General features: G+C 50.9%; 1 protein-coding gene across 6 annotated transcripts in view; it reads left to right on the forward strand.

Annotated features, from left to right (window-relative positions):
- The window catches only part of TOX2 (TOX high mobility group box family member 2), a 238,534-nt gene that overhangs the window by 109,647 nt on the left and 111,677 nt on the right, over nucleotides 1-17,210 (forward strand). For 2 of the 6 annotated variants that reach the window (XM_085004018.1, XM_085004019.1), the window contains exon 1: nucleotides 15,418-15,547. The exons of 3 other annotated variants lie outside the window; for them this stretch is intronic. In XM_085004018.1, coding sequence (XP_084860144.1) covers nucleotides 15,422-15,547 — 126 coding nt within the window. In that variant the 5' untranslated portion in view covers nucleotides 15,418-15,421. Of the gene's footprint in view, nucleotides 1-15,417; nucleotides 15,548-17,210 lie in introns of those variants that run through there. One more of the 6 variants, XM_085004022.1, reaches the window with a different exon arrangement.

Here is a 17,210-nt window from a genome sequence, read left to right on the forward strand (position 1 = left end):
TCCCTCCCGCTCCCCCTTGGCAACCACAAGTCTGTTCTCCATGTCTGTGAGCTTGTTTCTTTTCTGTAGATAGATCCATTTGTGCCATATGCAGGTCTCAGCTTTGTCTTCACCTTCTCCAAGACTCTGATCTCCTAATCTCTGCAGTACCCTGTTACTCTGTATCTCAGCCTCCAGTGTATTATCTCAGCCAGATCCCCTTGCGTGATCTGTCGAAGAGATTACTTGAGTGTCTGCTCCACCTTGAGGACAATAAGCTTTCCAACCTTCGGGGCCATCAGGACCGTCACCGCCGAGTCCCTAGCACCTTAGCGTGATGTCTGCATTGTAGAAGATGCTCAATAAAAAGTTGTTGAAAGAATGAATGAATCAGTATGGCCATTATATTTTCTAGAGAGAGCCACCATAACATATTGCAGGCTCTGTTTACAATAGTAATTTGCTCACCCTCTCTGGGCCTCACTTGGCTTGTTTGTACATTTTTGCCAGGAGGAATAAACACATAAATATGAGAAACACACTGTCTGGGCCTTGCAAATGTTAATAAATGTAAGTTCTCCTTAAAAAAAATTTCTTTTTCTTTTTGTGGTCAAACCTGCAGCACATGGAAGTTCCCGGGCCAGGGGTCGAATCAGAGCTGCAGCTGCCAGCCTACACCACTGCCACGGCCACTGACCGAGGCCAGGGATCGAACCTGCATCCTCACAGAGGCAATGTCACATCCTTCACCAACTGAGCCACAACAGGAACTCCTAAGTTCCCATTGTAATGACATGTTGCCCTCGATGCCAGCCGAGCCCGGGCAAGAAAGTTGAAATGGGAGTCAAGAGAGTTGATGGTTGAAACCCTTGGGTTTTTTCATCCATGCTTGACTCTCTGGGGGAAAGGCTGGGAGATCTCAGATGTCTGTTTTGTCCACTTCCCGTCTCCCTGGGGATGGTGACCTTGCTGCTTTCAGGAGGGAGGCGTCACTCCCAGTTGCTTGGGTTGGGGTATCTGGGGACAGAGTCAGCCTGACCTTCAGAGATAAGGAAATCTCTTTTTGGCCCGTGGGAAAGTTTCTATTGTGCAAACAGGACTCTCTGGAGACTTCTCTCCTGCAGTTAACACCACTTTCTTCTTTAGGGACCTCTCTCCAGTATTCTTCGATCGTCTAGATGGGAGAAGAATCTGAAAAAGAATGGATGTGTGTGTGTGTGTGTGTGTGTGTGTGTGTGTGTGTGTATCTCAATCAGTTTTTGGAACAGCAGAAATCATCACAACATTGTAAATCAACTGTACTTCAATAAAACTTTAAAAAATGAAAAAAAAAACCCCTGTAAATTATGAAGACCTGCCAAAAAGTTTATGAAGTGGGGGGAGGTCACTCACTACTGTCCTACCACACAGACCTCAGGAATTGCGTTTATGAGTTCCCGCTGTGGCTCAAGGGTATCCAACCTGACTAGTATCCATGAGGATGTATGTTCGATCCCTGGCCTCGCTCAGTGGGTTAAAGGATCTGGCGTTGCTGTGGCTGTGGTGTAGGCCACCGCAGCTCCGATTTGACCCCTAGCCGGGGAACTTCCATATGCCGCCATACAGCCCTAAAAAGACCAAAAAAAAAGAATGACATTTGGGCACTTTCCTTCCTTGCTGTTCAATGCTGCAAACTGCCCTCTGCCCCATCCCCCATAAACCCCTTACCCATCTTTTTCTTTTCCCTTCTCACCATGTGTAATTTACCTATTCGTTATGTTTATTGTTTATTTGCCACGCCCACCACAAGGTTGTCACTTCACAAGGGCTGGCTCTCTGCTGCTGGCTCATGGATGTAGCTGTCAGAGCAACTGTAACTGCTGTGCAGCTGGTTTGGGCATGCCCCCACCTCCCTGGCAGACCCCTACACACGTGGCTCTTAAGTATCTGCTCAAGTGCCACCCCCTCGGGGAGGGCTTCCCTGCTTGCTTCTACACCCGCCCCAGCACCTCGGACACCGCAGGCTCCCTGAGAACTGGAGTATTCTCTGCCCCAGAAGATGCGGCCTTGAACGCCACATCCAAGAGCTTGAATTGTGTCTCAAGGGTGGCGAGAGTTGAGATGTGTTGCATTTTATTTTTAAATATTTCCTTTTTTTTTCTTTTTTGGCAGTACCCACGGCACGCAGAAGTTCCCAGGCCAGGGATCTAACCCGAGCCATAGCAGCCACCTGCTGTTTAACGTGGCAATGACAATGTTGGATCCATAACCCTTTATGAACCACAAGAGAACTCTGAGCTGTGTTGCATTTAGAATAATTTTTTTGGCTCTCTGATGGAAAACAGTGGACCGGGGCAAGACTAGATGGAAGAAGATGGTTGGGAGGCAGTTACAACGGTTTAGGAGAGGATGGATGATGGCTTGGGGCTGCCCTCTCTGATAGGATAGCCACTTGCTACAGGTAGCTATTTATTTATTTTTCTTAATTAATTAATTGCCATCTAGTTGATTTCCAATGTGTTAGTTTCAGGTATACAGCAAAGTGATTCCATTATATGCATAGATAGATCTGTTCTTTTCCATGATAGGTTATACAAGATGTTGTGTATAGTTTCTTGTGCTATACAGCAGGTCCTTGTTGGTTATCTGTTTTGTATACAGTGGTGTGTATGTGTTAATGCCGAACTCCTCATTTATCCCCGCCCCCCACAGGTGGCTATTTAAATTTAAAGTGGAGTTCCCATTGTGGCTCAGCAGGTTAAGAACCCGACATAGTGTCCATGAGGATGCGGGTTCCATCCCTGGCCTCACTCAGTGAGTTAAGGATCTGGTGTTGCCGCAAGTTGTGGCATAGGTCGCAGATGCAGGTTGGGTCTGTGTTGCTGTGGCTGTGGCGTGGGCTGACAGCTGCAGCTCCGACTTGACCCCTAGCCTGGGAACTTCCACATGTGCCACAGGTGCAGCTGTAAAAAGACAAAAAAGAAGAAAAAGAAAAAAAAAAAAACAACAAATTTAAGGTAACATTGGATAAGATGTAGTTGCTCAGTCATGCTAACTTTCAAGTGCCCTATAGCCCTTGTTGGGCAGTGAAGATATAGAACACGTCCTGCATTTCCACAGGTTCTGTTGGACCGCTCTGGCTTGGACGGTTCCGGTGGGGTGGAAGTGGAGAGAAGTAGAGGGAGATGTTCGCAGGTAGCACGGCTGTGATTTGGGGAGGGGTTTCATGTGGGGTGCGATACGGAGAGGGTGTCAAGGATAAGACCTCAGCTGTCAGCCACGGTCAAGGTAGAACTCCTGGCTCAAAGGCGTGAGCGTTTTTACGGCTCTTGATTCTGGGTGTCGTGCTGAGAGGATCATCCGTGTCCACCAATGGCATGAGAGAGCGCCCGTCTCATTGTATCCTCCCGGCACTGCAGATTGTCTGTTGAAAAACCTTAAATTGTGTATATCCCTCTTGCCCAGTCTGCCTTCACTTGGGGTCTAACATGTGGCCCGTGAGGTCTTTGTGATCAGGGACTTATATGTATATTAATGCAGATTTCAATAAAAAGAGTTATGTTTGCCATTGCAGGACGGTCTGATGCTGTTTAAATGCCTTCGGTAATATCTTCAATCAGATGGCAAATAGAAAACAGGCAAGTTAGTAATAAAAAATGAATTAGGGCGATTAGCAAAAGGTGAACCGCTTCCCTCCTCGGGCAACAGGCAGAGTTGACGGAGCTTTGCAGGGTTCCTCCTGTCCAAATACACGTCTGGATTATTGCAGCCTCTGGGGCTGGCCCTGGGGTCCGCTCGGCCTATAGGACTTGGTTATTGCGTTTAGTTTTGCAAAGGTCATGGGCATCCCCTCGGAGGGGCTCTGAGGGGCCCATACCCTGGAGTAGGTTGGACTGGGGCCGCTGAAGAGGAGTTTCTGACTCAGGGCAGGCTGGGAACCTTCTTCTTCCAAGGCAGAGATATCAGTGGCTTGCTCCCCCTCCCTGCACCCTCCAGAGCCCTGGGGAATCTTAGCCGTCCCGTTTCCCAGCATCTTTGGAGAACCTTTCCTAGCTGTCTGACATTGGGGTTGGGGTCCCTTCAGGAAGGTGGTAGAGGCAGAGGCTCTAATTGACTCAAACAAACACTGGGATTGGTTCCTGGGGCATCAACGAGGAACAGAGTTCTGGTGACCAGCTAAGGTGTATAGGGTAGAGCTCAGATCAGAGGGATATGGGGCTTCTCCCTCAGTAATATTGGAACTCGCACCCTCCTGGAGCATGGAGGTGGCACAGCTGGTCGTTGGGATGATTGTGTCTTTGCTAACTGGCTCATCTCCACAGTCAACTACCAGGATTGGATGACATGCACATTTGCTATATGATTGAGATGGCCAGGTTTGGTTAATACCCTGTTGGCTGGTTGATCCCCACAATGGGATAACTATCTCTCTTAAGCCAGTGCTTCTCAGATTTTAACTTGCAAGGGAATCACACGGGGTCTTGTCAACAAGCGGATTCTGATTCAGTAGATCTGGATGGGACCAGAGATTGTGGGTTTCTCACGAGGTCCAGGCGATATGGAGCTGCTGGTCAGTGGACCACAATCTGAGAACCAAGGCCTTTGTGTCGGGCTGAGCTTCCCAGCAGCAGAGCCTGAGACAGGGCTTCTTGTGAAAGAGGTTGAGCGAGGGGTGCTCTCATGAGAAGGGGAGCGGGGGCAGCAGGACAGGGTGGGAGGTTTCGCTGGAGCCTCACTTCAGCCTGATCCCACGGGGAGAGGGGCATGGGAGCATGAGTGATGCAAAGGAGTTGGCCTCATCTTTTTTTTTTGTCTTTTTTTGGGGGGGATTTCTTGGGCTGTTCCCACAGCATATGGAGGTTCCCAGGCTAGGGGTCGAATCCAAGCTGTAGCCGCCACCCTATGCCAGAGCCATGGCAACGCGGGATCTAAGCCACATCTGCAACCTACACCACAGCCCATGGCAACGCCGGATCCTTAACCCACTGAGCAAGGCCAGGGATCGAACCCGAAACCTCATGGTTCCTAGTCAGATTCGTTAACCACTGAGCCACGATGGGAACTCCTGATCTCATCTTGAGACTGGGGTGGCCTTTTGTACCCCCATGTCAGCTGGCCACTGGCCATGGGCTTCCTTAGGAGTCAGGAGGGAGAGGGTCCTTCTTCCTAGGCTTTCCTCCCATCAGCTGAGGGCAGTTCAGCAGAGAATAGCCTGTGTCGCCACTGGCGAAATGTGTGCCCAGCCTGAAAAGGAAGATCTGGGGGGCGGGGGTGGGGGGGTGACTCCATCAGCACTCACATTGTATCCTTGCCTGACAGTGACCTTCAGGGTGGATGGGGCCGGACTCTGAGTTCTTGTTTGAACTCTGTGACCTTGGGTAAGCCACCTCTGCTCTCTGGGCACTGTTTGCGGTGCAGTCGCAAGGTTTCGGTCATGGTTGGTCCTTGGTACTTGTCTTTAGGTTGTAACGGAGTCTGGGGTAGGGATGCGTGGATGGGTGGGGGTCTGCAAAGGATGGGGCAGCTATTACTTCCGAGCCCAAGGTCTGGGGAGAGAGGAGAAAGGGGGAGGAGAGAGAGAGAGAAAGAAAGAGAGGGGGGAAGAGAGAGAGAGAGGGAGGAAGAGGGAAGGAAAGAGGAGGAGTTGATGGGAGACAGAGAGTGTGAACCCTGAGGCTTGCGGTATTCAGGGAGGACTTCCTGGGAGAGGGGGGCATTTAGGCAGGCCCTCCAAGAAAGATGGAATGGGGACACACAGAGGAGGGGAGAGCAGAACAGGCATTTATTTAGCATCCATCATGGGATGGATATTTCATTTATGTTATTTATTTAATCTTCACAACAACCCTGCTGTGCAGGTGAGCTGAAGCTGCAGCCGTGAGGTGCCCGGGCTGTGATCCTAGTGGGATTGGAACCCAAGCCTGTTTGCAGGAAAATCCCCATTCCCTTCCTCCAGGCCCGTGCCTTAGGGAGGGGGCAGGGTAGCGGCAGAGGGGTTGTCAACTGGGGAACTGAGGCAGACCTGTCTGGATGGGTATAGGCTGGTGCAGAGGAGGAGGCAAAGCTGGGGCTCGGAAAGGGCATGGCGTGCCAGGCTCCAGGGTTTGGACCCTGCAGTGGGAGCCATGGAGGGCTGGGGGGCAGGCGTGATGCTTGCAAGGGAGCCATCCAGTGTCCTGCCTCTCTGGGACTTTTCCTGCCCCCACATGGGCCATCTCCCCACATGTCAGCCTTCCTCGGATTCAGCTTCCTCAGTGTGCGCCCAGGGAGGGCACAGGACGAGTCCATCCTGCTTGACATTTGGGGTCCTTGGGGCAAGGGGGCTTCCGCTCTTGGGACAGGTGCTTGATGGGACAGAGACCAGGCTGAGATGCAGACAGTGGCCCTGGAATCCTGTTGCTCTCCAAGGATCTCAGAGCTGGTTGCCTTCCTGCTGTGACGAGCCCGCCACCCTGTCCCAATCCTTCCTGAGGGGCCAGCCCCCAACTGCGCAAAGGGGCCTTGGAGGCAAATGAGGAAGGACCACAAAGTATCCAGATGAAGACAGATGTGGACTTACTTGGGGTGTTTCAGATTTTAGGGTGAAGATTCAGTTCTGAGTCTTCATTCTTCTTCATTTTATTCCCATGGCCTGAGATTTCTCCCCCAGTCCAAGCTGGCCACGTTCAGCTCTTTCTTTCTCAACTTTCAAGTAACCCCTCCCCCAGTGTCTCTCTCTCTCTCCATGTTTTTAAGCTACAGTCACAGTTTGGCACCTGGCACAACAGACTAATCTCAAACGTGGAAAGGGTTCGGATGTGTATAACTGGGCGGGGTGGGGGAGAGTCTGGGACACTGGGCTAATAAGCAAGGTGTTTGGATTTAATTCTCTTGGCCAGCAGTCTTGGAACCACGCACTGAGAATGATGTGGTCACCTCTGGGGTGCAGACCTGAGTGTTGGGTCTCCCTGGGGACCTCCCTACTGGCTCCCTTGAGCTGCCTTTGATGTCCCCAAGTGTGTGACAGGTTTTCTCAAGGCATATAGAGGGCGTGGTTTTTGGAAAGGCTGGAGTCCCTTGGAACCAGAATGCCAGGGACACCATCAGGAAACTCTGGGCAAGTCACTCCCCATCCCCAGGCCTTGGTTTTCTCCTTAAGCTGGGGCCTGGTCCCATCCACCCCGGATCGGGGGTCAGGTGGAGAGGGACCTGCGGGGCTGAGTTAACGTTAGCGCTTCTGTGTCTGTGTGCAGAAGCCTTGCCGAGGGCTCAGCCGAGGGCGGCAGAGGGATGTCAGTGACTACACCGTCGGCGTGTAGCAAACCCTCCTCTTTACCAGGCCTGGATGTCAGGGAAGCTGTCTTCCCCAGAATAAACAGAAACCATGGCAACCAGGATGCGTCACGTGGGCCAGCAGCCCATCCCGCTGCCGAGGGCCAGGCGGAGGGCCTGTCACAGATGCCCACCGAGGTGGGGTGACCCACAGGGACCTCCTGAGCCCCACCCCTCCCTGCCTGAGGTAGAACTGAGCAGTTCTGGAAAAATCAGTCCTGATTTGGGGGTTCTATTCCACCTCCAATTTTACTGTTTAATTTTATTTTTCAGTCTTGTTCCAGAAAGCATGTCTTGAATAAGTTGGAGCAAACCTCCCTGGCCTTCCTGTCCCTCAGTCATCTGCTGATTGACGCCTTGGAAGGATTTGCCACGATGATGCAGGGGGCGGGCACCAGTGTGGTGGCAGATCTATACTGGGAGGGTGGGTGGGGGCTGCATGGGCACTGCCAGTGTCCCCAGATGTGCAGCGAGGTGCTGGCATTAATACTGCACTGTACGGAGAGGCCCACCCTCACCCAGGGTTCACAGCTAGTAAGTGGCAGAGCTGGGATTCGAACCTGGGTCTTCGTGCTTCAAACTCATTTCCACACTGCCTTTGGTGAATTGGGCACTCAGCCGTCGGTGTGGCAGGGAAGGGGGAGTCGATTTGCTCCCCGTGATCTGTGATCCCTGCGCTCAGCACAGAGGGGTCCAGTGTGGTGGAGGGGCAGCTGAGATGGCCTTGGAGATGGAAGGTTCTTCGGTGCTCATGGTTTTGCCTGGCAGCCTTCTTTTGTGTCTCTGGCAGGAGTAGACTTGTGCCCTGACTTCTAGAAGTGTGGCCTTGCCTTGGCTGGAAGTTGGGAGAGGGAGCCCCTGTGTCTGCCGCCATTCAGACTGGACAGTCAGAGCCCACGCTTGGCGAACCCTTTGTCTCTTGGAACCTCAGGTCCTTATCTGTACAAGGAGGGACTCAGTGACTAAGCTGACAGCATCATGGTAGTGAGCAGGGGTGGTAGAGCGCGGAACTTTAGTAGTTGTAATCCTGGCTGTGACACCTACTAGCTGTGCACATCTAGTAAGTTACCCAAACGCTTTGTGCCTCAGTTTACTCCTCTGTAAAATGGGGATCACAGTTGCGCCTACCTAATAGGGTCATCATGAGGACCACTGTTGTACATGCAGGAAGTGGCACCTGGGACAGAGTACGCGCTGCTGTTAGTGCTGCTTGATGGAGCTGTTGGGAAGTTAGGGTGGGTGTAGCAGGACCTGTCGTGCTCAGCAGGAAGGAGATGGTCAGACACTGTTAGTTTTTTTGGTCGAGGAGAAGAGGAAGGGGATGAGGTCAGTGTGGAGGGCACCCGGGTAGACAGACCCCTGGGCTGGCAGCACGACCTTGGGCCCCCCACTTGACTTCTCCCCATCTCGCTTTTGGTTTTTGCTAATTTTCAGTCATTCATTCACAAGAACACGCACGAGGATATAAAAATATATAGAATACATTAAAAATTTTTCGAGCCAAGGGAAATATAAAATAGAACAAATTCTAGGTGGAAAATGAACACGTATGTTGGCCTTGAGCTCTATAGTTCTTGAAATTGGGGAATTCCCATTGTGGCTCAGTGGGTTAAGAACCCAACTCATGTCCATGAGGATGTGGGTTTGATCCCTGGCCTGGCTTGGTGGGTTAAGAACCTGACTAGGGGAGTTCCTGTTGTGGCTCAGAGGTTAACGAATCTGACTAGCATCCATGAGGACGCAGGTTCAATCCCTGGCCTTGCTCAGTGGGTTAAGGATCTGGCGTTGCCGTGATTTGTGGTGTAGGTCTCAGACGCAGCTCAGATCCTCTGTTGCTGTGGCTGTGGTGTAGGCCAGCAACTACAGTTCCGATTAGACTGCTAGCCTGGGAAACTCCATATGCCATGGATGTGGCCCTAAAAAGCAAAACAAAAAAAACCCAACCAGTGTCCATGAGAATGTGCTTTGATCCCTGGCCTGGCTCAGTGGGTTAAGGGTGCAGCGTTGCCACAGGCTATGGCATAGGTTGCAGATGCAGCTCCCATTCGACCCCTAGCCCAGGAACTTCCATATACCATGGGTGCAGCCTTAAAAAGGAAGAAAAAAGAAAGAAAGAAAGAAAGAAATTGGCCTATATGTCTGGCCCTGGGCTTCCTGGTGGACAATGGAAAAGGGACATAGATTTACTCTATTTCCAGGGGGAAGAGGCTTGGCAGTTCCTCGTGGGAAGCACCGCCTTAACGGCATTTGGAACTGAAAGAAATCCCTCTTACCAGCTTCATGGAAGTTCTCAGAGCTCAGTTTCCCCAAAAGTAAAATGTGGGGGTGATGGAAGCCTGCTTCCCTGCCTGTCTGGCTGATTGTAGGAGCTACGTGGGCATATGTTCCTGTGCATGCCTGGTGTGTAGTGGGCACCCAGCCCTCTGCCCCATCGTAGCTGGCACCTGTCAATATCTGGAAAGAAGTTGAAATCAGTACAAAGTCAGCCCAAACATCCCCGGCCATGCCCAGAGAACAGTTCTGCTGTCAGAACCCAGTCAAGGGAGGGTCAGGTGTGTGTGGAGTGGACGCTGCTAAATAACAGGACAGATGCCAACGTCACTGGTGCACTTTGACAAATGAGGCTGGCACATGGCATTGTGCATAAGCCCTGTAGGTGAGTATGTGCAGTGGGGCTGGAGGACAGGCAAGGGTCCGTCTGGTGGGACCATCTGTGCAGTCCGACGTGAGTTCGAATCCTGGGAGGGCTCTGGGGATGGAGAGGGGGAAATGGGAGGCAGTTGCAGAGGATGGAGGGAGGCAGGGCTTGGGACACCTTCAGGGGTGCAGTGTGACCCCATAAGGAGCATTTTCAGTAAGGAGACATGTGGGAATAAGCAACCACGGTGTCCCACGGGCGTGAGCCTGCACACAGGGCACCCGAGAGGCACAGAGCAGCTCCCGTCTCTTCCCTTGGGTGAGATTTGTTGAATAGAAGTGTGGAGCTTCTCAGCACTTACAGGTGCTGACGGCGGCATCACAATATTGTGAAATGGAGCAGCGAAGCCGACTTCATTACCAGCTTACCTGGCGAGGGAGCAGCCGCTGGAGTGAGCACCGATGGTTGGGTATGACAGAGCTAAAAATTGAACTTGGCAATTAGTGCTTGTGAGAGGTTCTCGGTGCTGTGAAAGGAAGGTTCCATGGAAATCAACCCTGGTAATCACAGGGTTTAAAATTAGTCAGTTACTATTAAGATTGCTCTGTCAGCATATGCTTCAGGGTGATGAGGGGAAGAGGGGGTGGATGGAAAGTTGGGGTTTGGCTCTCTTGGGTTATCTTGGGTTCACCTACACCAGATTTGTTTTTTATATCAGTTTGAGGACAGAGATTTGAGAGACCCCGTGTTCATGTCGTTTGAATGACAGGTCATTTTAAAGTCCTTTTCTTTTTATTTGCATGAGCTCACACCTCTCTCTCAGCTTTCTGGTTTTCTCTACACTTGCGAAGGGGTTTTCCTAACAGCTTTCTGCATCTCCTTGGGATGTTGCCTATGAAGAGCTCAGTCTGTTGATTCCTAGTCTTAGAGGAAGGAGTGATGTGCTATTATTGAATGAGTCCTTCATGGAATTATTTTTATTAAGCCTTGGCTAGATGATTCCAACAACCTCAGAGTAATGTGCCCATTTTGCAGATAAAGATAGTGAAGGACTGGTTTGTGTTTGGCTGCCGGTGCAGAGAGGGTCAGATGGAAAGAAAAACTTGTACAGATTCAGTTCCCAGTTGGCCTGGGGGGTGTGCCCTGACCCTCAGGAAGGGGAAGATGGAAATTCAAGTCAGCTCATTGCTCTGAGTCTGAGTTTCCTTACCCGTAAAATGGAAACTTGGGCTGGGCAGGTGTGAGGCTCAAGTGAGATAACGGAGGCTCAGGAGAAGCTCAGCACAGGTGGCTGTTGTTTTTACCAGTAATACTTATTGTTCACCTACTTTGTGTCAGCCACGGACCAGACCCTTTCCATAGGTGATGGCTGCTTTGCGCAAGCAATTCTTTTTTTGTGTGTGTGTGTGTGTGTGTGTGTGTGTCTTTTTGCCTTATCTTGAGCCACTCCCGCAGCATATGGAGGTTCCCAAGCTAGGGGTCGAATCGGAGCTGTAGCCACCAGCCTATGCCAGAGCCACAGGAATGCGGGATCCGAGCCACATCTGCGACCCACATCACAGCTCACAGCAACACCAGATCCTTAACCCACTGAGCAAGGCCAGGGATTGAACCCGAAACCTCATGGTTCCTAGTCAGATTCGTTAACCACTGCGCCATGACGGGAACTCCCCCGCAAGGAATTCTTAAGCAAACACAGGCTCAGAGAGGGTATAACTCTGTCCAGGTCCTCAGAGTGAGTGAGGGGCAGGATCAGGGTTCATACTCAGGCAGTCTGGTCCCCAGAGCCTGGCTTTTGTCCCTGATCCTTGCTCTGGGAACCATTGACCATCAAGAAAACAAGGCAGTCTAGATGAGGTGCCTGGAGAGCCAGGGGCAAGAAGCATTAAAACAGAAATACGTTTTCCAAAAGGCTGAACCTCTTCCACAGGAAGCTGAGTCATCTCTCTTTGTTTTGAAACATAACCATCGAGCTGCCTCCAAATCCGAAAAAAAAAAAAAAAAAAAATTGCTGAGTTCCATCAAGGTACAAAGGCCCCTCTCTTGGCTCAGCTGCAGGAGGAGTTGAGTGGAGGGTCCGCAGAGCTGGGACCCCCTCCACCCGCACTGCGTGGCCAAGTACTCAGTGCAAAGCAAGGAGCCCATGCGCTGGGGTTCAACTAGCTGAGCTGCAGGTACCCAGTCTGCCAGGTGGGCACCCCTGCCCTGTGGGGCTGGCACTCTCAGTGAGTGGATGACACTAGGATGCCATTCTGTCACTGCACATTGAGGACAGCGCCATCAAATCCCAGACTTTCTCTTTCCAGCACAAGTGGCAGAATCAAGTCCAGAATCTCTGCCCCTTAGACTGAGTCTTTCTTCTCTCCATCCACCTCCACCCCTACCCCACCCCTGCCACCCACATGGTGAAGCTCAGTGTTCAGTGTTCAATGAAGAACGATGTAGGGGCTTCCTGCACTTATCCTGAATCGTCCCATCTGTGCCACCTAACATGCTTCCTCCCTCCTCTGTGCACCCAAACTGTGCTCCTCCTTCAAACCCCAGCTCCCGTGAGCTTTGCTATGAAGCCATCATTCGGCCGATGACTCCGGGGCCCCTAACTGGGAGCACTGTCTTCCCACCATCATAATTTCTCATTCTATGCATGAGCTGGGATGTCTTTTGGGGACACAGACAACATCCTGTTCACACATTGTCCTGGCATCTGGAACCCTGCCCTGCATGGAGTGGGAAGTAGGCAGAGGACACAGAAAATGCTTGTTGAGTAAATGAATGAATAAATGATAATTGGAGTTCCCGTTGGGGCTCATCAGTAATGAACCTGACTAGTATCCATGAAGACATGGGTTTGATCCCTGGCTTCGCTCAGTGGCTTAAGGATCCAGAGTTGCTGTGAGCTGTGGTGTAGGTCGCAGACATGGCTCGGATCTGGCGTTGTTGTGGCTGTGGTGTAGGCTGGCCGCTGCAGCTCTGATTAGACCCCTAGCCTGGGAATCTCCATATGCCACAGGTGTGGCCCTAAAAAGACCAAAAAAAAAAAAAAAGGCAATTGAAGGATTTTTACCTTTGGACTTTCTTTGTGGCAGTTCATTATACCTTTCACTTATCAGTGTCTCTGATTTCCAGTGAGCAAGTTTAACATTCAACAAACAATATGGACTTCTTTCCATAGCAGTAAATGATCATTTCGTAGGTGTGTAGTATTCCACTGTACCAAGCACTGTGATTTCTCTAACCAATTCCCTCTCAACAGATTTTATTGTCATTTCCATGTTCTCATAAATAATGTTGCAAAGAAGAAATAAACATCCTTGTCCATACAAATTTGGGCCTAGAAGATCCTTCCCCATCTTAAGCATTTATGAGTCTTCATGGATAGTTTTAGCTACCATCCCTCCAGCTTTGTGTGCCTTTCTCAATCTTCAGTGTGTCTGAAATTTTCATCCCCTTTCAGTCACAGGGCAAAACCTGCATCTCCCTTTCCTTCAGAGAAACTTCATAAACCTGGATCTTGGCTTTGGATCTGTGGATTGTATATACTTTTCCATCTGTTGGGTGCCCTCTCTGTGTCAGGTCCTGCGCTAGGAGCTGGGACCCAGAGGCAAACAGGACAGATGATCCCTTCCATCTAGGAGCTTACAGCCTAGTGAGGAAGACGAACAATAAACATAGAATGAAACCCATCAAAACAAACGACCAAGAGTTCCTGTTGTGGCTCAGGGGGTTAAGAATCCAACTAGTACCCATGAGGATGCAGGTTTGATCCCTGGCCTTGCCAGTGGGTTAAGGATCCAGCGTTGCCATGAGCTGTGGTGTAGGTCACAGATGTGGCTTGGATCTGGCGTTGCTGTCGCTGTGGTGTAGGCTGGCAGCTGCGGCTCCAATTCGACCCCTAGCCTGGGAACTTCCATATGCCACAGGTGCAGCCCTAAAAAGACACATACACAGAAAACCCAAACAGCAAAACAAAACAAACAAAAAAACCCGACCAGAAGCCATGGGCTGGAGGAGTGTGCTACAAAGAAAATAATTCAGGTGTGAGAGTCCGTGGACTCCCTCTCCAGGGAGGAAGGAGAGCTCTGAGTGGGATGCAAAGGATGGGACCTTAGTTTTGTGCAGAGCTGGGCAAAGGCATTTCAAACAGAGCCTTTTCTAATCCCTTCCCTCCTCCTACAGACATGCGAGGCAGCGAGCATCTTTATCCCACTTATCCCAAACAGCATTTGCTGTTCCCCAGGTCCTTCTCTCAGTCTTAGAGTTGATTACTGTCCTAAATGGGGTGATTCCTTAGGAATTATGGTATTCCTCTCATAATTCTAGGCGCCCTCAGCACAGTGATGCTTCCTCTGCAGCCTCTGGTGTTTCTGAGATGTCCACAAGATTAAGATTGGCTTACAAGCATCCGGCATAGCACAGGGCACGTAATAGTTACTCTCGTCCCATTTTACAGATGAATAAATGGAGGCTCAGGGAAGTTAAGTGCAGAGCAAGGATTGGAACCCAGTTCAGTCTTACTGCAGAGTCCACATTCTTCATGGTGCCCTCATTTAGCTGCGCTGCTGGGAAAGCTAATGAAGCTACAGGGAGATCTGTAGTGCTTTGGGCCAGCACCATCCCAGGCCTGATCCAGTCTTGTAGTGGATGACCTTGGCCCTTGACCTAGGGCAGCGGGAAAGGAACCAAGGAGGCTCTTATGTTTTTGGCTTAAACTGCCAATGTAATACATGCTTGTGGGAAAAAAAAAAAAAAAAGGAAGACAAGAAAAAAAAAAAAAAGCAGCAGCTGAAAATACCTCCTTCTCCTACTCCCCAGAGTAACCACTATTAACAGTCTGGCATCTCTTACAGGGCAGAGCCAAACACACACGTCATTACGGTTTTTATAAAAAGGGGATCGTGTTCTTGATTTTTCTCCCAGCCGGTTCCAAGTCAGCACCTCCAGACCTTCCTCATTCCATCATATTCCATAAAACGGATGTCTTCCGATCTCTTCAGCCTGACCCTGCTTTAGACATTCAGCCTGGTCTCTCTGATGCTTCTCTGTAATGAGCAACATCAGTGGGCGTGCGTGGTGCACGCAGGTACAGGTATTTCTGCAGGACGGATGCTCAGAAGTCTAATTGCCAAAGGAAACAGCATGCAAGTTTTACACGTGGACTGGTGCTGCCAAATTGCCTTCCTAAAGCCCTTCCAGTCCCACACCCGTTCCCAGGGCCGTGTACGTGAGTGGGGTAGGCTCTGAAGCCACAAATGATGCAGAGCCGGGCTCCCTCCCCTTCTGCTCCCTGAGACCTGGTGTGGAGACGGCCACCAGGAGCTCCGAGCACAGGGCCCAAATTGGGATAGAAGATGGATTTTGATAAAAGAGGTTAAATAACAGGTTTTTCCATTTCACCTTATAGGAATGGGATGGGGGGCGGGGGTGCCGGGCCTCCAGCCAATAGAGGACCAAGAGTTGTCAGGAGGGCTTATAAAGCTTGCTATTTCTGGCATTTTTTCTCTTTCTCTGCTGATTATGCAGCAGAATCGCACAGAGGCTGTCGCGGGCGCGTTCTCTCGCTGCCGGGGTTTCTGTGGAATGAGACTCGGGCTGCTTCTACTTGCAAGACGCTGGTGCATTGCAGGTGTGTTTCAGCAGAAGGTAAGCAGCGGGTGTCTGCTGCCTCCTGGGTGGAGGTGGTCAGGCGGGTGCTGCGGGGTGAAGACAGATGTCTGGGTGGGGGCAGGCGGGGACCTGAACAGGTGTCTGTCACATTGTAGAATAAAGATGCTTTGGAAGGTCTAGGAGGCCTGCAGTTGGCAGCTCCTTCTTGAAAAGCAGTTCTGAAAGTGGCTGGTACCAACCCCTGGAGAACAGGTCTTGGTGCCCAGATGCTCAGGAAGCATTTGTTTGTTCATTCATTCATGCCTTAACATACCCTGCAGTGGGCCTGGCCAGGTGTGATGGGGGGCGTCTGGCCAACTCAGATGGAAACAAGCATGGAGATGGCCCATGGCCTGGTAGGAACTCAGAGGGTACCTGGGATGAAGGAATGGGAAGGGCCTTTCAAGACGGAAGGGGTGAGGAGGAGCCAGGGACGCCCCCAGGAACAAAGTTTGAGCTGCCTCTTCCATTGGATTTTGGAGTTTAGGGCATCAGCAAAAAATGCCTCCCGGATTTAGTGAGTGCCACCTTTGCCCTTTCTCCATTAATGATACTGGAAAGGTAAACCAGTTGGGATCCTTTCTTTTTGTAGAGGAAAGGGCAGCACAAAATGAGGAAGGGCATCGTCACAGATTCGAGGGCAGACGTGTACACACATCCTAGGGGCCGAAAACTAACCTTTGTGGCGTTTTCCTGCTGTCCCCGGGGAGATTCTTTGTGATGGGAGTTGGCTGAGTTGGGGGTGGGGCTTGTGACGGTCTCAGGGCTGCACCCAGCTGAGCCTAGCAGGCAGGAGGCCTGACCTCTTCTGGCACTCCGATTCATCACAGGCATTGTTGCCAGACTGGCTGTGTGCACATGTGTCCTAGAAATGGAAGCCACTCTCTCAGGCCTGCTTTTCCTGGCTTGGCCTATCGCAGGTCAACTGAGAGAGACCAAGAAACGGGAGCTTCTGTGCCCTCTGTGTGATCTCCAGTGTCTGCACACTGGGTCTAAACGCAGGCGGTCACAGGCCCCTGCGAAGGGCTTCAGGGCCAGCCAGCCACTGAGGAAAAAGCTGTTGAGTGCCCGCTGTGTACCAGGGTCTGGGCTAGGCACAGGTTGCACATCTCAGCTCTGCCACAAATACGGTCTGTGACTTTGGACAAGCTTCTTGAGCCTTGCAAGTCTCAGTCTCCTCATCCATAAAATGGGGGCACCGATACCTACTTCCCTGTGTTGTGATGACTGTGTGTGTGTGTGTGTGTATGCATATATGTACACATACAGACAGTGACACACACACATACAGCCTAATGCTTTATTTACCTAGTATGTGATAGGACCTCTATAAATTTTGGGTAAATTAATGAACAATTGACCCGTAATATCCAGCTTTGCTCAGGAGGAGGATTTGATGGCTCACACTCATGTGCGTGTTTGTGTGTGTTTGTATGCCTGCACGTGCATGTGTATGTATCTCCTGGGGAGCTCTCCCCTTGACCTTGTAGCCAGAGGCTCTGTGTTCTGGTTCTCTTCTTAGGGAGCTTGAATGCAGGGCCACAGTCTGCTTTGCAGCCTTGACTGATATGAATTTCTCTGTCTCTGGTCACATCCGTGGACTCTTGACAGGGAGAGGAGTAAATTACAGGGGCTTACTGGCTGTCTTGAAACAGAACAG

Source organism: Sus scrofa, chromosome 17 (genome assembly GCF_054392235.1).
Source record: "Sus scrofa isolate SSC_HxYL_T2T_F1_AM1 chromosome 17, Sscrofa_HxYL_maternal_Yorkshire_Landrace_v2.0, whole genome shotgun sequence".
Taxonomy (NCBI): Eukaryota; Metazoa; Chordata; class Mammalia; order Artiodactyla; family Suidae; genus Sus; species Sus scrofa.